The sequence below is a fragment of the Rattus norvegicus genome, chromosome 19 (genome assembly GCF_036323735.1).
Source record: "Rattus norvegicus strain BN/NHsdMcwi chromosome 19, GRCr8, whole genome shotgun sequence".
Lineage (NCBI taxonomy): Eukaryota > Metazoa > Chordata > Mammalia > Rodentia > Muridae > Rattus > Rattus norvegicus.
The window spans coordinates 70744360-70768083 of NC_086037.1; the positions used below are offsets into that span (position 1 = coordinate 70744360).

General features: G+C 47.9%; 1 protein-coding gene across 6 annotated transcripts in view; it reads right to left on the reverse strand.

Annotated features, from left to right (window-relative positions):
* Window positions 1-22510, reverse strand: part of Pcnx2 (pecanex 2) — a 150630-nt gene extending 128120 nt beyond the window's left edge. For 4 of the 6 annotated variants that reach the window (XM_063278080.1, XM_063278081.1, XM_063278082.1 and 1 more), the window contains exons 1-8: window positions 22128-22508; window positions 15333-15538; window positions 14088-14205; window positions 12671-12707; window positions 9936-11213; window positions 3493-3640; window positions 2540-2685; window positions 232-325 (exon numbers count right to left, since the gene is read on the reverse strand). In XM_063278080.1, the coding sequence (XP_063134150.1) occupies window positions 232-325; window positions 2540-2685; window positions 3493-3640; window positions 9936-11213; window positions 12671-12707; window positions 14088-14205; window positions 15333-15538; window positions 22128-22280 (2180 nt within the window). In that variant the 5' untranslated portion in view covers window positions 22281-22508. Of the gene's footprint in view, window positions 1-231; window positions 326-2539; window positions 2686-3492; window positions 3641-9935; window positions 11214-12670; window positions 12708-14087; window positions 14206-15332; window positions 15539-22127 lie in introns of all 6 variants that reach the window. The other 2 variants (NM_001427189.1, XM_063278079.1) reach the window with 1 other exon arrangement.
* Window positions 22511-23724: the final 1214 nt, after the last annotated feature.

A 23724-nucleotide genomic window follows, 5' to 3' on the forward strand; every position in this document is an offset into this window, starting at 1 on the left:
TCATACAGGTCCTCTTCCTGTCTCCACCTACACATCCTCCCGGGCCATAACCACAAAAATGGTTCTGCTGGGTTTTCTATAATGTCATCTTTCCATTTCACACAGAACTCTGCCCAGATGGCTACAAATAAAAGCCATTGCTCTACCCCGAGCTCTGCACTCTCTTCAAGGGGGAAGCTATGGATCCTGGCCCTGTCCGGGATCCCAGACCTGGAGGCAAAGCCCACTTACCTGGCATGAGATACACAGTCGGGGTTCAAGGGTGGATGCTGGGAAGAGCCTTCTTTCTGATTTCCAGACTTTAAGTAACAGGATCTGACTTCCCCTGCAAAATCATGAGGTTTGAGCAGAGAGCATCACCCCATTTGCAAAGCACGGGTTCACTCCCTCTGTCTTCAAGTTAAAGGCAGCCCCCTCAGGATGTGTGTAGAGTGACTGGTTTCATTTTGTTCTGTCTGACACTGGAAGCAGAACTTCATTCAGCAAAAGAGAATGACATTTAAAGAGAATCACGAAGAAAAATGGTCTGTTTGTTTACTTGGGGATTCCCCACGGTGGTCACTAGTCAGCATGGCTGACCTATTACCTACCTACCTTACCTACTGAACTGTTAGATCCTCAATTCGCAATTGTTTCCCGCTTTTCTTTAGGCTCTTTCTATCTCTTTTTCTCTCCCCGTGGTGTCCAAGCTGGCCCCCAAATATTAATCCTCCTGCCTCAGCGTTCTGCTGGGAATTTCAAGCATGGGCTACTATAAATAGTATTTTCTCAGGTAGCCCAGGCTGGCCTTGAACTCCTAATCCTCCTGCCATGGCCCTTAAACATTGGGATTAATAGGTGAGGTCAAGTGGTTGTGGGAACCTAGCCTAGTAAAAAGAGGCTCATTCTGCTTGGAGTTTAGCTGGAGGCCAGAGTTTCGGCTGCTTCAGTGAAGGTGAGCAAATGTGGTCTTGACTGGGTGCCGGGCTATAAATCAGCTCTGCTGGAGGATCTGGGGTACTGAAGTGTGGAAATCAGCTCCTATGCTAATGGACACTCCCACCCCCCACCCTCCCATCCCCCACCCCCCAACCCCACACCCCACCCCGGGCCCAGGAGATGCAATTAACTCCCTGAGGGAGACACTCACCAAGCATCCCTCAGCAAACCAAGGCCAGGGCCTGGTCTCAACCTCCAGGATTCATTTCGTTTTCTGGAGTGTGTGTATGTGTGTGTGTGTGTGTGTGTGTGTGTGTGTGTGTGTGTTGCACATGGCAGGCGTAAACACTGAACTATATCCCTAGCCTCTGACCTTCTGCTAACAGAAAGGCTGTTCTTAGCTCTGCAGACACGCAAGATAACAAGCTAGAAAAGGTTGCAGAAGTCAGAATCCTCCTGCATACTCAGTAACTGACGATGGATGGGGGCTACCCAGACAGACAGACAGAAAGACAGCACAGACTTTCTCACAGGTGGGTCCTAGCTTCTCATTCCAAATCTGTATATATTTATGTTTATATTGACCTGAGTGTCAATAAAGGCCCAGAAACTAGAAAGGGACCGGGAGAGGAAGAAAAGAAGGCATCGAGGGAGTGGGGGAGGGTAAGAGAGCACAGGGGATTTCAGAGTGGAAGGGGATACTCGTGGATGGAAGGGTTCACACAGGATGTGGACATGGAAATGGGGGAGAGGTGGCTGAAACTAAACCACAGTCAAAACCCCACAAGGAAACCTGCCACTTTGAATACTCACTGAAAAATAACTTAAAAAGACGTAAGAGGAGGTTAGCCAAGACCTATCCCAGAACAACCGGAGCCCATTCCCTTGCCTTTGGGACTCTGACTATCATTTGGTTGGTGATTCCTCGTGTAACTACTATAAACCATTTTTATATGAAGGTACCAGGACAAGGTACCAGGATCAGATGTCTAACAAATATCAAGTACATATTTACTGGGTACCTGGCCCGTGCCCTACTGAAGTCTCCCCTTGGGAGGGAAAATATGATTAGTAGAGTATTACGAGACAAGAAATAACTACAGTAACATTGAAGCTGGAAGTAAAGGAATGGGTGTTTAGAAAGCAAAAAAATGGAGACCAGAGAAGTGGCTCAGCTCACTGGGTACAGAGCTTGTCTAGCACACACAGAGCCCTGGTTTCCGTTCCCCAGGGTCGCACAAGCCAAGCCTGTTCACACACGCATACACCAGGAGGGCTGGGGCATCAAAAGTTCAGGGTCATTCTGAGCCATATGATTGGTTGGAAGCTTGCCTTAAGTCAGGAAAATAAATGAAGAATTAACTTTTGAAAAAGTCACATGCACCTGGTCAAATCTGAAGTTTGCCGGAACAACTCTCCTTGAAGATAAAGGGTGAGAAACACGCTGTTGGTGCCGTGAGTGTTGCACACACCCAGGCAGGAAGGAGAGACACCTCTCAGGCACATGACAAGGCAATCCCAGGACTGTCTGCCTGGTTCAATATCTAACACTTGACTATGGACCAAGCAGAGCCCCAGACTGTCGTCCCTCTTCTTGCTCTCTAGGAGCCCTTTGACTCACCGTGCTCGTCGATGAAAATGTGCATAGCATCCAGGGACATCTCCTCCTGCACAGACGTTTCTGGCCCGCTGATGACCTGCAACACTGAGCTGTCTTGTTGGGAAGTCACTCTGTAAATGATGTGTCGTTGCCGGCTGCCCTGGAAACTTGACACACAGGAACTCTTTAAGGATGTGGACTGGGTAGTTTTATGTCAACTTGACACAAGCTAGAGTCGTTGGAGAGGAGGAAACCTCAACTGGGGAAATGCCGCTGAGAGATCTGGCTGCAGGGCATTTTCTTAATTACTGATTGATGGGGAAAGGCTGGAGGTCCTGGGTTCTCTCAGAAAGCAGGTTGAGTGAGCAGGCCCATGAGGAGCAGGTCAGTAAGCAGGACCCTCCTGTGGCTTCCGCATGGGCTCCAGCTTCTGGGATCCTGCCCTGACTCCCTGTGATGACGAACTATTATGTGGAACAGGGAATGGAATGAACCCTTTCCTCCCCAAGTTGATTTTTGGTTGGTCATGGTGCTTATCACAACAGTAGTGACCCAAACTAAGGCAGATGGTTGAGGGGCTGAGGAGATGGCCTGGTGGTAAAGTGTTCATATGGAAGTGTGAAAACCTGAGTCCAGATCCCTAGAACCCATGTGAACCAAAGCCAAGCGCTGAGGGACACTCCTACAATCCCAGGGCTGGGGTGGAGACAGGGTGATCCCTGAGCTGTGGTCAGCCTGTGTAGCTAAACCAGGAAACTCCAAGTTCAGTGAGTGATGGAGAGCTGCTGAGAAAACGTTCAACATCTGGTACATACACACACACACACACACACACACACACACACACACACACACACACACACACATATCAACCAGCAGGACTTCTTCTCTACCCTCCCCCAAAGCATCACAAGAAACACCAGAGGAACAGCTGCTTCACTCTGCACGGCGCTAAGTGACCAAGTCCTCCTTACAGTGCTGTGGTCTTGGGAGGCTGTGTGAGCACTGGGCTGGCACTAGCAGGGTCTTGGCTTGGCAAGTCTGGTTTTCCTGGCTTGGGATCACGTCCATTGGATTTTTCATTCTCCACAGCTTCCTCCTTGATCCCTGGGGAGGCATGACCTGGAAGATACAGCTTTCCATGTTAATAATGAGGATAATCCATCGTTTTTGGTTTTTTTTTTAAGTGCCACTATCTTATGTGGAAAGTGCCATCCCTTAGGGTTTCAGCCTTATATTTGAAAACAGAGACAAAAGGTCTGAACCTACAAACCCTTTTGAGACACACTGGAGGGGAAAGAAAGATGAGGTGGATAAGGTGCTGCTGTGCAAGCATCAGGAGCTCAGTCTGACCCCAGAACCCACCAAGAAAAAAAAAAAGCCAAGCATGGTGGCACACATCCACAACATTGGTGCTGGCAGGCAGAGACAGGCGGGTCCCTGAGGTTTGCTGGTCTGGCTGAATTGGTGAACTCCAGGTTCGATGAGTGATTCTGTCTCAAAGGATAAGGTGGAAAGTAAAAGAGAAAGACACCTCCTGCCTTCACATATGGACACACACACACACACACAGTCATACACATACATATGCATAAATGCACATGCACACATGCACATACGCAGGCACCCATACACAGGCATATGCATTCATGCACATGTACACATGAATGCACAGAAACACACACACACACAGGCACACACACATGCACATACACAGACATTCACAATACATACACACATGCATGTACACAGGCACACACACAGGAGCACACACACGTGCATATGAATACACACACATACACACAAACATACACATGGGCACACACAGGTATGCAAACACACACACACACACACACACACACACACACACACACCATTGAACTGGACTGCAATGACTGCAGTGTCCGAGAATGTCACCCTCATTGCCACCACAGTCACTCCTTGGATTTTTCCCAGTCACTGGAGGAGACTGCCAACCTCTGAGTGGGCCCTGACACCAAGTGTTCCCAGCATGTCAGTGGCAAGTGTCTCTGGCACAAGAAAACGTTTAGATTTCATCTGACAGTCTGCCAGGCTGGCAATACTCATACTTGTGAAGAAAAGTGTGACACCAGAACCAAGAGCCATGCCAGACTCATCTCGGAAGACACAGAGCGGTATGGTAGGCAGCTCCCACCGCACCCTGCCAGTTCTGCACACATCTGCTCATCTCCAACATCTCAAGACATTCCTCAGGTCAGTATATGGGATACCTCCCCAGGCACTCTCAATCCTGATGTTTGTTCTTATATACTGGAGTTTTTATTTTCCTGCACATGAAATATTTTTCATAAAATGAGCCAATACTGAAGATACCCTGTGTTAATTAGGGTTATATTGCTGTGAAGAGATGCCATGACCAGAGTTTCTTATAAAGTTTCTTTGCGGCTGGCTTACAGTTCAGAAGTTTAGTCCTTGTCATCATGGTGACAAGCATGGTGAATGCAGGCAGATGAGTGCTGGGGAGGCAGCTGACAGCTTTGCATCCGGATCAGCAGACAGCAGGAACAGAATGCCACTAGGCCTGTCTTAGTGTTCTGAAACCCGAGAGCCCATCCCTCAGTGACAGGATTCCTCAAACAAGGCCACACCCACTCCAACAAGGCCACACCCACTCCAACAAGGCCACACCCACTCCAACAAGGCCACACCCACTCCAACAAGGCCACACCCACTCCAACAAGGCCACACCCACTCCAACAAGGCCACACCCACTCCAACAAGGACACTCCCACTCCAACAAGGACACTCCCACTCCAACAAGGACACACCTCTTTTTTTTTTTTTTTTTTTTTTTTGGTTCTTTTTTTCGGAGCTGGGGACCGAACCCAGGGCCTTGCGCTTCCTAGGTAAGTGCTCTACCACTGAGCTAAATCCCCAGCCCCAAGGACACACCTCTTAACAGTGCTACTTTCTATGGACCTATGGGGCCATTTTCATTCAAACCACCATCATTTCCCTTTTAACTATATATTTAAAGAGGAATGCTGTCAAATGCCACTAAATCTCCCAAATCATCCAAAAAATAGTCACATCTGTAGATACACCGTAACATATTAACAAGATCCTTGCAAACTTAAAGTGTTTCCCTTTCCCATGGTGTGGCTATTTCTTCAGAATGGAAACACTTTCAGCTGGAGGATACTTAGAAGCTTTATAAGGTTCCTCCCTTAGGTTTCCAGCAAACTTAGGGTTTGGAGTTATTTTTCAATTGGCAGTCTGCTGGAGGATACTCTGACTTGACATAATGCCTGAACGTTGTGCAAGAAACCTAGAGATGAAGTGTTGGTGAGATGTCATTCCAGGTGGGAGGGCTTTATGATGATGACATTGCCTTTCAATCACCCATACTTCCATAAGTAACAGCAGTAAGTTCACTCGCTCACTAAAATAGTCTGGGGTGAAAGGTTGCTTTGGTCTGTCCTTGATGCCCTCTCTGAAGCACACAGACAACTAGCAGTTAATGTCTTCCCAAGGAAAACCACACACATATGTCATAAATAACTGTTCAACTAGTTAGTATCTTTGTGTAGCACATTTAGGGTATGGTTTTATAGAATTTTCTAGAAGCCAAGAGGCTGCTCAAGAGAAAGAATGATGAGCTGTTGATATACAAAGAGATCTCTAGTCCATAGCCAAAGCAGCTGGCAACCTTCAGCCTCAGTCCAGGACCAGACTTAGCATGGAGAATTAGCCTGTTAGAAGTCAGGTCACCACGACAGTTCAGGAAGTCCTGTTTCCTCTCACAGACTGCATGCCAGCATTGTTAACGTTTGCCATCAAAGTTGATGACAGACAGACACTATCTCTTTTCTGTAGAGATGTCTGAATGAGGATGTTAAATGGCAATGACCCCTTGATTAAGGTCTATATATGGCCTCACTCCCTGCCCAGATGTGACCCTGAGTTTTCTGGAACTCTCACAAACAAGAGGATAAACTTTTGTATACAGTGAAGACATCTGTTTTGATTTGCTTCTCTGTTGATGTCACAGGACACTCTGATCAAAAAGTGATTTGGAAAGGAAACGGTTTATCTTAGCATACAGATAGATTACAGCCCATCATCGAGGGAAGCCAAGGCAGGGACCACAGAGGGATGCTGGTTGCTGGCTTGCTTCTCCTGTCCTGCTGATAGCTTTCTTACACACCCCAGACATACCTGCCTAGGAATAGCACACCCACAGTGGGCGGGCCTCCTCCACCAATCAGTAATCAAGCAAAGGCCCCAGAGACAGGTCCACAGGCTAATCCCATGGAAGCAATTCTGCCAGGGAGGCTCTCTCCCCCTAGGTGTGCCAAGCTGACAACAGTCATCACAACACTTATCTTCCCCCGTGGCCTAGGGTTTAACCTCATCAACTGTGGTTCTATGCTGTGAGCTCTGGGGATTATCTTAGTATCTCATCTACTGCGTTCCTCAGTAGCCTCTGGCAACGTGACCAGAGAAATGCCAAAGCCACTACACACAATTCTTCAGGGACTCTCAAGGGTGACTCTCTTGAGATCCCCACACACTCTCTCGGTGCACTCTCTTTTTCCCAAACGCCTCTCTATCAACCACAACATTCGTATCTATTTTGTACTTTTTCTCTGACAAATTCCAACCCTGCTTTATGCTGGCTCACCCTGAAGTCCCTGTCTATGGTGCAGGCAAGGATCCCAACTTCACTTGAGTAATGGTCTCTGTAAAGTTCACCTCATGCTGAGCAGGTGACAGCATGGAGCTGAGTCTCTGGCTCCATGCCCTTTAGCCACTGTCACTTCCTCCTTTGGGTTCACACAATCTCAACTGTCAAGCCTGCTCCACTCACAGAACACCCTTGCTGTGGCTTGAAACTGAAATGCCCCTTGTAAGCTCATATGTCTGAACATTTAGTCTCCAGTTAGTGTTTGGATGAAAATATCCCCCATACACTTATATATTTGAATGCTCGGTTGCCAGTTAGTGGAACTGTTTGAGAAGGATCAGAAGATGTGGCTATGTAGGAGGAAGTCTATCACTTGGGGTTTGTCTGTCTCTTTGTCTCTGTCTATCTCTGTGTCTCTTTGTCTCTGTCTGTCTCTCTGTCTGTGTCTCTGTCTCTCTGTCTCTGTCTCAGTCTCTCCTCTTCCCAACTCCCACCTCAGGCTTGTGGGTGAAAATGTGAGTTCTCAGCTATATACATCTGTATGCACCTGTGCACATAGAGCCGGGGGTGAATATCAGCTATTTTCCTGGGGTAGCCTCACCCCTGTTTTGAGACAGAGTCTTTTACTGAATCTAGAGCAAACTTGACAGTTCAGCTAGACTGGTTCTCTGGTGAGTACCCCAAAGATTCTCCCATCTCCATCTTCCCAACACCAGGATTACAGATGTTCACTGCCATGCCTGGGTTTCTTTTCTCCATAGGTTCTAGAGGATCAGACTAAGCCCTCATGCTCACATGCAAACATTTTTACCAACTGAATCATCACCAATAGCCCTTGTAGGCTCCTTAAGAGAAATGTGCTTTGTGCTGAATGTCCCTGGAAGTCATGTCATCTACACTGTAAGGGAAGAGATAGCTGTTTTAGAATTGTCTGGACTCTAAGAATCAGTACTGTAGGGAAAACAGTTGCTTCTTTTCCCGGAAATAAACATTTTTGGCTTCTAGAGAAGCTAGAAACTCATCGTAAATCCTTCAGTTTCCCGTGGAGTGAGCAGAGGCAGGTGGGGTCTCCCCAATCCAAAAGCCACAATCTGGAAATGCTCCAAGGTCCAGAAATTTCTGCACAGCAACATCTGTTGCAAGAGGAAATTTATGCCTCGTGTGACAAGGCCCAGTTAGAATACAGGCGCATACGGTCACGCACGGCTGCACATGGGATACAGCCTGAACATACGTGATCGTGAGCATACACACAAGTAGCGCAGACTTAGGACTTGCCCTGAAAACATCATGGGTAGTTGAACAGATTAAAACCTAAAAACAGCCCAGATCTGTCAGTTCCCAAGGGTGGTGGTTTGAAAATGCTTGGCCCAGGGAGTGGCACTATTGGTGATGTGGTCTTGTTGAAAGAAGTCAAGGTGGGCTTTGAGACCATCCTCCTAGCTGCCTGGAAGACGATGTTCTCCTGTTTGCCTTCAGAACAAGGTGTAGAACTCTCAGCTCCTCCAGCTCCATGCCTGCCATGTTCCATCATCGTGATAATGGACTAAACCTCAGAACCAGTAAGCCAGGCCTACTTAAATGTTGCCTTTTACGAGTTTCCTTGGTCATGGCGTCTCTTCACAGCAGTGGAAACCCTAACCAAGACACCAGGCATGGATGAGGGATGCTCATCACAGCTCAGGGTCAGCCCGTGTCCTAAGTATGGTAGTGGAACTAAGCTATAAGGTTGGGGAGACAGCTCAGTGCATAGACACTTTCCTCACAAGCATGTGGCACTGAGTTCACATTCTCAGAACCTACAAAAACAGCTGGGTGCAGTGGCAGTGCCTGAAGTACCAAAGCTGCAGGATGGGAAGAGGAAACTCACGATCCCTGGAGACTCACAGGCCAGCCACTCTGACCTCTGTAGTGAGGACCAGGACAATGAGAGACCCTGTCTAAAATAGAAGATGTGAGGCATCTGAGGTCTGTTCTCTGACCTCTTTACACTTGCTAGATTCACATACACTCCATGTGCACCCACACAAATGAATATGTATGCAACCATGCATGTGAGTATATGCATGCGTACAAATATACAAATATACACACATACACATATATTCACATACATACATATACTCACATACACACATACACACATGTACACATTTACACATACATATACATACACCCACATACATATACACACATATACACAAACACACACATATACACACATATACACACATACACACATTTACACATATACACACATCCGCACACATATACACACATATACATAAACACACACATATATACACACATACACACACATACAGACATATACACACATTTATGCATTACATACACACACACATGCACAAACATGTATATATACACACATGCACAAATGCACAGATACACATATATACACACATGCACAAATGCACAGATACACATATATACACACATATGCACATATACACACATACGCACATATACACATACACACATATAAATGCGTAACACATTTATGCATACATACATACATATATACACACATATTTACACATATACACATATAACATACATAAACATACACACATTTATGCATACACACACACACACACACACACACACACACACACAGACACGCACACCAAAAGGCCCCCTGAGAGATGACACCAAGGTTGGATAAATAGGCAATGGGCAGACTGACACCCCTGCTGTGATGTCATCAGAGAGAAGTGGGTGGAGCCTCACCTTCAGGACCCTGATTTACTCCTTTCTGCTCTGCTGCAGAGTCTGGCGCCACTGCCTTAGATGTACTGATGGATTCCAATAGGGAGACAAACTCCAGGAAGTTGGATTCATTTGGAATCTGTCCTTCCTTGGCCTCCAGGTCTGACTTGGAGGTTGGGATGGGTTTCTCGCTGTCACTGACCACCTCCTTGGTGCTCCTACTCAGGAAGACATCGGTACCGCTGTCCACACTGAGCACGCGGGCATGCCTTTTCTCATGGCTGCTCTTACAAGAGGCCGGGTCCAGGTTTGCTGGGCCCTCCCTGCTCCCCTCAGACTCCGGGTCCGCTCTGGGTGTGAGTGGCACAAACGTGGGGCCTGGGGTGGGACTCTCGTCCTTGGTGCTACACTCCCCAACCCCGGAACTGGAACGACGATCAGGCGACATCACCTCCATCTTCTCTGGGGTCCTTTCTCCTCCATTCCCTTCAGGACAGGAGGGGCCTCCTCCTCCTCTCCCATCTTCAGTTAACTCGAGGGTGATGAGAGGGATTCTGGCCTGCTCAGGGTCTGCGGGATCGGCTCCTCCCGGGCCAGCATTCTCTGCATTGGGCCTGACACCGGTTCTGTCAGAGCTGGTCACCCTCAGGTGCAGGGAGCTCTCTGGGTCACTAATGGAGTTTGGGGTGCTGCTCATGGTGATTACTATCCTAATGGGTTCATGCAGACTCAGTGGCTCTCCAGGCTGGGAGGTGTCGATGAGGGTCACCTCGACCTCGCCGTCCGAGTCAACCACTTCCGGGTTCGAGGGCAGTTCCACCTGACCGGAAGTCCGGGTCAGCTCCTCCTCTGTGGGTTTGGCTATGACCGTGTTGCACTGACAGAAGCTGCTGCTCTGGCTGTCCTGAGGTGATCTGCTCTGTGGCTGTGCCCTGGTGGGGGCATGGGGACAGTTGGGCTGTGGAATCAGAACTGAGTGCTCACTGCCCCATGGCTGGAAGGAGATGTCAGTTTCTAGTAAGTCATACTGGGACAACGACAGATGTGGCAATTTCTTCAAGGCTTCAGTGTTCACCAGGCCACTCTCGGACCTGTGGCGGGCTGGACGCTGGGCAGTGCCCCCTGACTCTTTCACTCTTCTTGCTGGGAAGATCTCTGTGGTAACTGGCTTCACTGGGCATGGCGGTCTGGGAGTGGGTTCTGGAGTACGCCCCTGAGAAGCAGGTAGACTTTCTGACTTCATGCCAGGTGAGGTAGATGACACCAGTGCCTCAGGTTGATCCTCTGACAGAACGACACCTGAGATGGATGATAAGGTGATGTGAGACACATCTGTGGTAATGTTTAATACCTTAGAGTGAAACATTCAAAACCCAAAGGTGCCAAGATGTTTCTGTGTGTGTGTGTGTGTGTGTGCGTGCATATGTGCATGAGTGTATAGTGTGTACATGCGTATGTGTGCACATGTGTGTGCATGTATGGGCACTCATGAGTATATGAATGTGCATTTGTGAGTGTGTGTGCATGTGCATGTGTGTGCATGTGTATGTGTGTGAGTGTGTATATGTGTGGATGCATGAGTGTGTGTGTGTGTATATGTGTGTATGTGCACCCATGAGTGTGTTTGTGTGAGGGTGTACAAGTGTGTGTGTATGCGTGTGCATGCGTGAGTGTATGTACATGTGCACATGGCTGCATACACTTGCATGCATAATTGCACTCACACTCATGTGAGCATGTGTGCACCTGTATGTGGAGGACCAAGGTCGACTTCAGATTCTTTCAGATGCCATTCACCTTGTTCTCTGAGACAGGGTCTCTCACATTGGCCTGACACTCACACACTGGGCTAGGTGTTGGCCAGTGAGCCGAAGGGATCCCCTGTCTCTGTCTTCTCAGTGCAAGAACTGTAAGTACATACATAACACCCAGCTTTTTGTGCAGCTTCTGGGGATTTGACTTGGGTCCTCATGCTTATGTGGCAAGGACTTTGTCTTCTGAGTGGTCCAAGCCCCTAAGTGCTTATTTGACAGGATGCCCTTCTACTGTGGCTTTGGAGACATCTATATTTACAACTGTGACTCACGCCTTTTTTCTTTGCTTTTGCTGAGGCCTCAAGAGGCAGAGCAGCGTGGTCTAAATCACAGGTTCAGGCGCTGTGGTCGGGAAGGGCGGGGCTCTGCTCTCCACTACCTTCTCATCTTGGGCAAGTTACTCGATCCCTCTAAACCAAGGGAAATGACTGTGGTCCAGTGGGCAGGTTAGACAAGCTCCTTCTTTGCTCTGGGGGACCATGGTGTGCACCACAGAATGCTTAAGTATCATCCTGACTTCTTCCTGCTGTGTGTAGCTGCACTCTGTCCTCATTGTGACAATCAAAAAGCCTTCTGCATGGTCACATGTCCCTGGTGAGCAGAACCCTTCAAGAAAGACTCACAGCTCTGACCCTAACACCTTCACCTTAGAGCTGAAGGGACAGTTCAGAGTTAAAAGTGTTCACTGCTCTTGTAGGGGAGCCTACCTAGTTCAGTTCCCAGCACCCACATCAAGCAATTCAAAACTGCCTGTAACCCGAGCTCAGGGGGATCTGGCACTCTCTTCTGGCCTCTGTGGACACCTGCACTTACTTGTGGAAGCTTGTGTACACACACAGAAATGCACACACATACACATGACTAAAATAAATCTTTTTAAAGGGTTTTTATTTCCCTGAGGGTGCAGCTGTGATTACATATCAAACAATGAAAACACTCTACCTTTGAGGTCTTCTACTGTCTCCTGCGCCGGCAACTCCTGTGGAAACAGAAAGCAAACATCAAGATAGAGTCTGCCCACTGCAAATTCCACACAGCCCACACAGCTTGACCACCCTTCGCCCTTCAGTGGCAGCTCAGTCTGTCTAACTGGTTCATAGGGAAGGGACACCTCAGCCTCTGTGCTTCTGAAGAATTATAAAACGGGCAAGGAACATGGATTCTGAAGCACGTCTAAGGGCAGACGTCCTCCCAAGATGGCTGCACCATGACAGAAAGGAGGGGAATGCTAATGAAGACATGAAAACCAGAAGGGATAAGGCATACCAATCGTGGAGACCTATAAAGCCCCCGTACGTGAGAGGTAATATATTGGGATTCCGTGAAGCAAGATTTAATGCAGAAGGTATTAAAGCAGAGAGATGGCAGTCCTTATAAGTAGGAAGTGTGAATGTAAATGTTGCTTTGCCTTCCTCAGATGAAGTGATGAGAGAGCCATCCCTAAGCTTTTGAATATATGGCTTGGGCTGAGCCCAGAGTATTTTTGTCTAACTATCCCTAGGCCTAGAAGCTTCTAGACTTCATACAACCTAATCTTCTGCAAGCCTGGGCCTTGAAGGCTTCACCTTCCAGCCTCTGTCTGCAAACCTAGGCCTAGAATGTTTCAACCTCTGAGATTTACTGCTGAATAAACTCACTCCTTTTAGCTCTTTCTGAGCTCTAGCCCACTGGTTCTGCTCAACTGCACTGGCTCAAACCCCTCTCCAAGCTGACTGATTCAAATTGGCTTCTCTCGGCTTCTAGCTCGGTTGCTCTGCCTGGAAAAATCAGCCTCTGAACGCTACGAACTGAGTTGCTCCCAACTGAACAGAACTGCTCTGAACAGCCTTCTCTCCCTCACTGCTTTCAAATCACCTCCCTTTCCTGTCCTTGTGAGAGTTGGACTCGTCCTATCTCTGACTCATTCTGTCCAGTTTTTCGCTGATTTGTCACTTTGTCTGCCCCTCAACTAGACATCGTCATTTGGGATTAAAGGTATACTAGTGGTGTGTCTGTATTCCAGCCAGATCCTATCTTTGGATGTGATCCCTTGCCCAAGCAGGCATGTTGCTGGATTAAAATTCCTCTACAGGGAAGCATTGACAATCTGAGGGCTTCATGGCTGACTGGAGAAGAGGAAAGGAGGGAAGAGCTTTGCATCACAGTTCTCTGACAGGGAAGATAGCATGAGAGGCTGCTGGTGTTCTGGAAACACACAGTAGGTGAAATCTGATGCCCCAAGTGTACCTAGGTGCCATTTCCACAGCCCACAGCATGAGAAATACCAGGGGCCAGTACAACCCCCCCTCCCCACCCCATCCCTGGATGGAGGCTTCACAGTAGGGAGTGAACACCAAAACAACAGAAAGAGGTCACCAACCAATGGCCCCGAGGAATGCTGGGAGTGGACACTCTGCCCTCGGGAACTACAGCAGAGGGGTGGTGTGGTCAGGCTCCGAGATTCCTCCTTCTTGGTGCTGTGAATCTGCCTGTTATTGCTGTCCCAGGGTGAGAGGAGCAGATGTTACTGAGAAGCAGTTTCTTCCACGTTCCGCCCCTCGGGTCTGTTCCTTACATACAATCTTATTTTGAACAGCACATAAACTTTCCTCTAAACTTAGAAGACACACTCTTATCCATCCTCCCTCCTTTGCTTCCTCCCTGCTCTCCCCGTGTGCATGTGCCTGTGTGTGTGTGTGTGTGTGTGTGTGTACATGTGGGAATGTATCTGTGGGAGTCAGAGCGAACTCAACCACAGGTATAGCTCAGCCGCCATCTACTTGGTTTGTTGAAACAATGTTTCTCATTGGTCTGGAACTTGCTGGTTTGTCTGGGCCAGCGGACAACAAGCTGTAAGGAGCTATCTGCCTCCAGAATCCCCAACAACGGGATCACAAGCCTTCTATCATCTAACACCGTGCCTGGCTTTTTAAAATGAATTCTGGGGATCAAGCCCAGCTCCTCACGCACCCTCCCCTGCCTGGGAGACACAGCTTCAGAGACAAACTATAAAAAGTGAAACAAGCTTTGTGTCCCTAAGTTTCCCTCAAGCTCTGATCCCTGGCCTCCATGTGACCTCTGCCTCAACACGCACTATTCCTTAAGATTCTTTGATGTCCTCTGTAAATCTAAAAGCAAGATAAAATACTTAGACTATTTCCAGTTGTTTAGCCTAAGTCAAATGAACTTCTGATCCTAGGGTAAAGCTAGGTTGCTGACCAGATAAAACATCCAGAGTGTAATAAAAAAAAAATCAATTCTATTAAGTTTCTATTCTATTAAATATAAGCGAGGTATACAGACCCATGTGTGCCTGGAATCTTCACCCTTATATATAACTCATAACTAGAAGGCAACTTCTATTTTATTTTATTTTGAACCTAAATTTCAAGTAGCACACATTGGCCTGAATTCACTGTGCACCTATAGGTGACCTTGAACTCCCAATCCTCCCACCTCCACCTTCCACCACACAAACCACTATACCAGATATCCTTGGCGCCCAGCATCCAACCCAGGCCTTTGTGTGCGCTAGCTAAGTGCTCAACCCCACCACAGCTGCAACACTGTAACTAAAAGCAGATTTTTTTCCTTTGGGAACAGGTGCTTTTCTGGACAAGGATACCTTGGGATTTTGTGCCTGGGGGGGTGCTGGCTGCTGGCTTCTCCCTCTGGCCTCCGCTTGCTTCTCTTTCTTGGGGATCGGTGCTGGATTACTTCTCCCTTGTCGAACATGAGGTGCAGGCGGTAGCTGATAAGTTTGATGACTGTAAAGAAGATAGTCACAGAGCCGCAGTAGAACAGCGCTGTGAGGAGATTTGGAGGAAAAGCCTGTGGGAAAGAAGAGGGAAGGGACGCTCTTGCCAGCAGGCTTCCACTTTGCTTTAAATCTTTAAGCATAGTCAGCTCTTAACTGAGCACACAAGTCAGGGAAGATATCAAGTGCTTCTGGCTTGGGAACACTTTCTGGTTAGAATATCAACGGAAAAGGGGTTATATTATCTAGTTACTTTTGGTTTTTCTTGCTTCCCCAGTTCTTATCAGTGACTTTGATGACCAATGTTTCTCCTAAGCTCTTCAATTTTATATATGAATGTCTTATTACTGAAATTCAGATTACTGTGGATGTTACAAGGAGTAGCAGGATTCAACCTTGACACAGTGTATGAACCATTCTATGCTGTGCTGTTAGCCCATGAGTTAAAATAGGGCAGGGAGCACAGCTCAGTGGCAGAGCATTTGCCTGTGTGGAACCCTAAGCTCAATTCCAAGCACTGAAAGAAAAAGATAAAACAAAACAAAACAAAACCTATTGAGGCTGGAGAGTTGGCTCAACTTGTAAAATGCTAAACACACCAACATGAAGACCAGAGTTCAGTCTCTGCAACTCACATGAAAAACCCAGGCACTGTAGCCTACACTGATAACGCCAGTGTTACGAAGACAGAGCCAGGAGGATTCTGGGAGCCCAGTAAGCCCTGGGATGCTAGCATCTCTAATTCCCACTGCAATCCTTGCTGCCACCACCCACCCCTCATCTTTAAAACTACACCTGGATTTACTACTACTTAATATCAGGTCTCAAACCATAGATACTGTTAACAACTCAGGTAATAAAGTCGGATACAGTTTAAAAATGTAACAAGGAACTTCAGAGCAAATGCCTTTGCTCAGTTGGTGCTGCGGCTCAGATGGACCCACACATAAGAAGAAAACTGTGGAACAAGCCACTATTGTGACCAATGCCTGACTAGAAGCAGCTTAAGGGGCGGGGGGTTCATCTTAGCTTGCACTTTAAAGGGATACAGCCCAGTGTGGAGGGGGAAGCATGGGACCAGGCAGGGAAAGATGCTGGTGGGACTCCAAACCTCTACAAATCTTGAAACAGGAAGCAGAGAGTGGACAGGAAGTAGACCTAGGTAGGCTACATAACCTCAAGGCCCACCCTCAGTGAACCACTTCCTTCAGTGAGGCTTCAACTCCCCTTTAGACTCCACAGTCTTCCGAAACAGAGCCACTAGCTAGGTAGCCTGTGTTCTAACAGGTGAGTCTGTGCGTGACACTTCACATAGCAACCATGGTGACTTTCCAGCAGGATCCCTTGGGGGATATTTCGTACGGCAGACTTTTTCCTTCTCCCCTGGTTATTAACTACCTTGGTCTTTATTTTAGAAATAACAGAAGAAAAGGATCATGGGCTGTGTTTTAGCTTTCTTCCATTTCTTCTCCCCCCACCTCCGCCAACTTTTCATATGTGGGTATGGTATATGCACGGCTGCGTGCATGTTAGGTATGCATGGTGGCATGCGTGGGGTGCTTATGGGCACGGATGAATGTGCAGGTGGAAACGGGAGGCTGAGATCAGGAATCACCATCCCTCACTCCTCCTCCACCTTACTCACTGAGGCAGGGTGTTCCAATCAAACCCAGAGCTCACCGACATGGCTAGTCTGACTTAGCCAGCGTGATCGGAGGATGCCCTGTCTCTGCGTTCTGAGGATGGAATTTCTGGTGGGTTTGGCTACCAACCTGATGGTCTTTGTGGACTCTGAGGATCCGAACTCACACTTGCTCTTCTCGTACCGTAACTGCTGAGCCTTCCCCCTGCCTCCATCTGTCTTCTCTTTTGAGATGGTAAAGATTCGGGAGATGGATATATATATATATATATATATATATATATATATATATATATATATATATATATATCAGAGAGTTAAAGGACTAAAAGATTCTCAATAGCCCTCAAAGACCAAAATGTAGACCAAGTCTACATTTTCTTTCTATATTTAAGACAAATCAATAGCCATAAACGAGCTAAAGCCATTGTTGTTAGACCTAATGCTCTATAATTTGTTTCTCGATGCTGAGGTATGAGGGATTCTAGAGGTGACAATCACGCCAGAAGATGGATGACAGAGGGGAGGGAGGGAGAAGACTCTGAAGATCTGAGGCAAGGAGCTGCAACCATGAAGGGCTGAGGGTTTCTGATGCCAGAGGCCTGAGAACTTTAATGCCAGCTGCTGGCCAAGAGCAGAGAGCCTGAGAGCCCTCTCACCCTTGTATTAGCTGAGCACCCCAATACTGGATGTCTTCATTAGGGTTTTACTGCTGTGAACAGGCACCATGACCATGGCAAGTCGTATAAAGGACAACATTTAACTGGGGCTGGCTTACAGGTTCAGAGGTTCAGTCCGTTATCATCAAAGTGGGAGCAGGGCAGCATCTATGCAGGCAGAGCTGAGAGTTCTACATCTTCATCTGAAGGCTGCCAGTGGGAGACTGACTTCCAGGCAACTGGGACTAGGGTATTTAAAGCCCATGCCCACAGTGACACAGCTGCTCCAACAAGGCCACACCTACTCCAACAAGGCCACACCTCCAAATAGTGCCACTCCCTGGGCCAAGCATATACAAACCATCACACTGGAGCTGCGTTCAGAAGCCAGTAGGCACCGCCTGCTGCTGCCCAGTGCTGCAGGAAGCTGAGGATTCCAAGAACTGCCAAGATGCTGGGGCCAGTAGAGGTTAAAAAGCCCAGAAGTTTCTAGAGTGTGGTTCTCAACTTGTGGGTCATGACCCCTCTGGGGGATCCACTGACCCTTTTACCGGGGTTGCTGAAGACATGGGAAAGCACAGATATTTACAATATGGTTCATAACAGTAGCAAAACTGTGGCTATCAAGTAGCAACAGAAATTTTCTATGGTGTGTGTGTGTGGGGAGGGGTTCATCACAACATGAGGAACTGTATTAAGGGTCACAGCATTAGGAAGGTTTAGAACCTCTGGCCTAGATTAATGGGCTTCTGCTCTCAGAGCTTGAACTGTAGCTTCTGGGTCTCCCAGCCCACAGCTTGGGCCGCAGAGAACCCAGGATTCCCGTGGTCAAATTGCATCTCCTTTAGTACTAAGAGTCCCCATCCAAGTAGAGGAGAAGAGCCAGGGGCAGATGACTGATTACAGCTGCACATCAAAGGGATTCCGAGGGCAATGGATGGAGGTGCCTGCCACCGAAGCATGAGGACCCCAGGGGCCCCTAGCTTTACACGAGGCAGTTTATTCTTGCAATCCCAGATCTGGGGAGGTAGAGAGGGAAGAATTTCTGGAACTCACTGGCCGAACAGCCTAGTAGAATTGGGGGACTCCAGGTTCTAAAGTGGAGAGCAATTGAAGAAGATACCCCACACACACCACAATGTGTCATGGTTCTCGAGGACATATCACTCAGACAGAGGAAATGGCATCATCTATAACAGAACACAGTTAGAGGGAGCAAGGTCAAAGAGCTCTCCCTTAAGAAGAAAACCAACCGAGAAAGCTTGGAAGAACAGAGATGCAAAGTCGACTTCTTAAGTGCCACAGCGGTGAGTATCTTAAACCCGAGTACAACAGCCTCTGAGTTTAAAACTGCTGGGGATGAAGCACGTAGTTTTCAATTCGCTTATTACCGACTGCAGAGAGGGAATATATACTTCACAACACAGAAACCAGGCAGACTCTGCCCTGACCAGTGACCACGGTCAACGGCAGCATCAACGGGCACAGGGGTGGGAGAATACGCCATGCCTCTCTGGTGTGCTGCACAAGGACATGGCCTTGCTTGGTATCGCTGCCCCAACCCCCTAGTCACACAGGTGAACCCAGAAAACGGAAACACAAGTTAAGAAACGCTCTATAAATGTTATCAATTCTATAAAACAATTTTAAATGCCACAAAAGCCGAAAGGACCCTCTGGAGTCAAGGTTAATTAACGACCTAGGAGCCTTGCAAGATTCTCTACTGAATCTTGGATCCAGAAAAGACAAGGTGCCCTTCCACCCAGGGCAGGAGGGGGGAATCTGTACAGAAAACAGACGTAAGACAAGAGAGTCATTTCAGCCATTGTCTTGATGTAAGGATGACATGGTGACTGTCAGCCCTCTCGAGATACACAGCACTGCCGTGTCTCGTGGCTCATCACTCATTTTGAAATACTATACCATGTATATATTAATACATAAAGAAGGCAGTGAGGTAGATGTGTGAAGCTCATGATGGAAAATCCCGTCAATTTCAGGAGCTCTAGAGTCACATACAACACAAGCCTCTGGGCATGCCTAAGAGGGACGTTCCAGACTGGGTACTTGAGGTTGGAGAAACCACCCAAAATGTGGATGGCCCCACCCCACGTGCTGGGACTCGGTGAGCTGAGCACCAACATCCTCCTCTTTCTGCCTCCTGACAAGTACATAACATGACCAGCGGCTCACACTTCTGTCTCCAGGTCTTTCTCGCCACGACGGACTGCACCCTCCAACTGTGAGCCTAAGCAAACCTTCCTTCTCTAAGCTGCCTTTGTACGGTAATTAATACACATCGTAAAATGCCAAGAATTGTTTGTTCTAGTGAACATGGTGTAACATCCTTTGTACAAGTCTCACAACTTTTCTGAATGTTAGATATTTCCCCCCACACTAACAACTGGAGGCCAGGGACGTTGGAACACTCCTGTCATCTCAGCACTTAGGAGGGAGAGGCAGGAGGTTCAGAGGCTGAAGGAGAGCCTGGGCTGCATGAGACTCTGTCTCCAAACACAAAAACAGCAGCAAAACAAAACAAAACAAAACAAAACAAAATCCTTGGGGATAGAAACTAATCCATATCCTATCTCAAGCTTCTTGTGTTTATTTAAGTGTATTTTTTTGTACTGAAAGTTGAACTCAGACTCCTAGTGGTTAATACGTGCTATAAGGTCTATTCTAGATGATTTCCCTCAATTTGTCCTACTACCTTCTCTATTACATGACAATCTCACCTCTTTTCTTTCAGCAGTGGGCAGACACTCTGACTTACTCACTTTGGAGTCCTTCCCTGGGCTGGAAGGGCCCCTGACCTCATAGTCCATCTGCTCTTTCTCTTCTTTGAGATCATCGCACCCAGAAGACCAGGTGGTCATATACATGGGCCGCCACCAGCCTCTGGAGAGGCCCCCACTTAGAAAACTAAGGTCTAGGTAGGTCCAGTGTCAGTCTAATAAGCCTGTAAGTCCAGGTCCAAGCCAGACTGTCCCAAAGAAGACTTCCTAGGTTCTGTCTGGTTGAGCTCCACTGTTCCCATAACTAGTTCTAGTGACCAGTAAGATAGCTCAGTGAGTAAAGGCGCCTGCCACCAACCCTGATGACCTCACTTTGATCCATGGATCCCACATAGTGGAATCCCTGCCTAGTTGTCATCTGACCTCTCTGAGTGCTTTCGAGTATGTAAACACGCACGCACGCACACATGCACAAATAAATCAATCTCTTGTTCTACAGCTGAAAAAGTAAAAGGTCAAAGTAAGTAAAGTTCTTCTAACATCCCAGAACTGGGACAAGCTGGATCCAGAATTCAACTGAGGTAGTCTGCCTTCAGAACCACAGCTCTGGACAAACTGCCAGAAAAAAAGAGCTAGGGTCTAGGGGTGCCAAGCCACCAGGCATCTCGAATGTCTCAGACTCAGGATCTGTCAGCCATGCAAACTCATTGAAGATTGTGTGGAGGAGAACATGATCACGCACTGTTCTAGGGATAAAGCCCTTCACAGGCACAACAGAGTCAGCTCCCTCCGCCCCCCTCACATCGGCAAGTAAACAATGGGCAGCTTTTTAAGGGAGCTTCATCGTGCCTTCAGATACCTATATGTTTAACTGACCTATGAAGGTCATAGGTAACCATTCAGCAAATATTCACTACCCCACATTGGTGGCCAGCCCAGAGGAGGAGTTGCCACACTGCTCTAACATATTCCTATGACACTTATCCACTCCTGTATTTTTATTTTTTTAATTTTTTTTCCTCAGACTTCTCCACACCGTGGCATTGAAACTGCAGAGCGATTGATGGTGGGATCTTCCTAAAGCAAAGCAGGAAGAGTAGAAAAAACGACTAACAACAGAAATCAGGTCGCCTGGGGGGATTCATACTGCCTGCCTTTTCATTGCGACCGCACCTGATGTGTTTGTTACAGCTGATATCATCCGGAGCCATGAGGCCTAGGGTTGGTACCCACAAGCCAGTCTAAACAGTTCCGACAGCAGGGCCTGACTCATCCAGGCAGCCCGCATCCATTCTTAATGAGCCCACTGTCCCCAAAGTCCTACATACTTCTCTTTTTCCTGCGACTCCCCTGTGCCCTGCAGGACTTCTGTCCCCAAACCCCCTCCCTCATTCTTCAGTCCCTACTTCTCAAAAGTCACCGTCCTCTTCCCAATCTGGGCTCCTCTGTGGCTCCCCCTCCCCTTCTTTTTCAGTAACCTTACTTCCTATTTAGTTTTCTGTCTCCTTCCTTTCCTTCCTTCTCCTCCCCCTTCCTTCTGTTAATTTTCCTTTCCGCTTCCTGTTTCTCCTCTTTTTCCTTTCCTCCTCCTCCTCCTCCACCCATCCCTAAACTGGGGACTCACCAGGTGCAGCGCCAGCGGTAGCAGGAGCAGGAACAGCCACAGGTAGAGGTGGCAGCTGTTGGTGAATTTGCTATGCTCCGGGTCGTGGTACCAGCCCCCTGTGAGCGCGGCCCACACGCCCTGCCTGAGCAGCTGCAGCACCTGGGACGCCATGCCCGCCGAGTCCGGCAGGAGCCGCGGGCGCCCTGGGGCTCAGCGCCCTGAGCTAAGCACCCCGGGGCTCAGTACGCCGGTGCGTAACCGGGTGCTCCAGTCGCGCCCCCGCCCCCGCCGCCGCCGCCGCCCAATCCGCGGCAGACGCTGAATACCACGGACCGGCACAGCGCGGTGCTGGAGCCGGCTGGGGCTGCCAGGCAGGTGCGCGCCATGTCCAAGGGAAGGAGGATTTTCCCATCATGCTCCGCGATGGCTGCTCAAGGATGCTCCCGCGGCTCCGCCCCGCGCCCACCCAAGTCTGAGAAGGAGCTCAGTTTCTCTCTCTCTCTCCTTGGTGCCTGGGGCTCCCAAGAGTGAGTTTGCAAGAATATTCCTTTGTGAGAGCCACAGACAGGAAACTCCTTGACTTTTGTTTTTGTTTTGTCGCCTACCCCAAAGGTTTGTATAACCTCGAGGCCTAGGCTTGCGGCACTCAAAGCGATGTCCTCTGAGCTCCACCTGCGAGGCTTTGGTCCCTGTGACCTTGGCTGGCTATAGACTAGCGGCTCTGAAGTTTTATGTGCGACATGATCTGCTCCCACTGACTTCGTTTTCACCCTGACTTTTCTCCTCCGACCCCGATTACCCAATTGGGGGGCACAGAAATGATAGCCGTCGTTCTGAAACAATCGTCGGAGCCCCGTTAACCACATATTTTTACTTTACATTGTTTTATCTTACTGGTGAGGAACGGTCTCACTCTGTAGACTGAATTGGCTTAGAAGGGATTGTGTGGCTCGGGCTGGCCTGAAAATTCATGGCAATCCTCCAGAATATTAGGATTATGAACGTAAGCAACTACATCCAGCGCTCTGCCTTTTGATACATTTCCCGAACATTATCCAGGATAACAATCTACCATTTCAACCAGGAAGAGATCAGGGGGAAGAAGGGAGGAGAAAGAGAAGAGCAGATTTTGATTGCGGCGCTAGGTGGCGCTAGATCGCTGCCAGAGTAGAGTGAAGTCCATTATTGGTATCCAATCAGGCAAGGATTAATAAACAGGAAGAATTCAATACAGCAGAAGGCTTGTTCACAAAATGACGACTCTAATTCTTACTTACGTTTGTTTGCTCCTTACATGTGTCAGTGTGCATTCTGTGTGTCTTGTGGGGATATTGGTTTGCTTTTGGTTCTTTCTTTCTTTCTTTCTTTCTTTCTTTCTTTCTTTCTTTCTCTCTTTTAATTTTCTATACGAGGGTTCCTGAAGGACAGGATAGAAATAATGGAAGGGAGATTTTGAGTTTCAGTTGAATCCGTTTTGAAGAAATGAGAAAATGACTTTAAATATTAAAGTAATGTGCCATGATCCCAAACTCAAAGTGAGATTTTAAAAAACCAAACAAACGTTAGCTTTAAAGTCAATCCTAGGACCTTGACTTCTGTAGACATAAAATGAAGA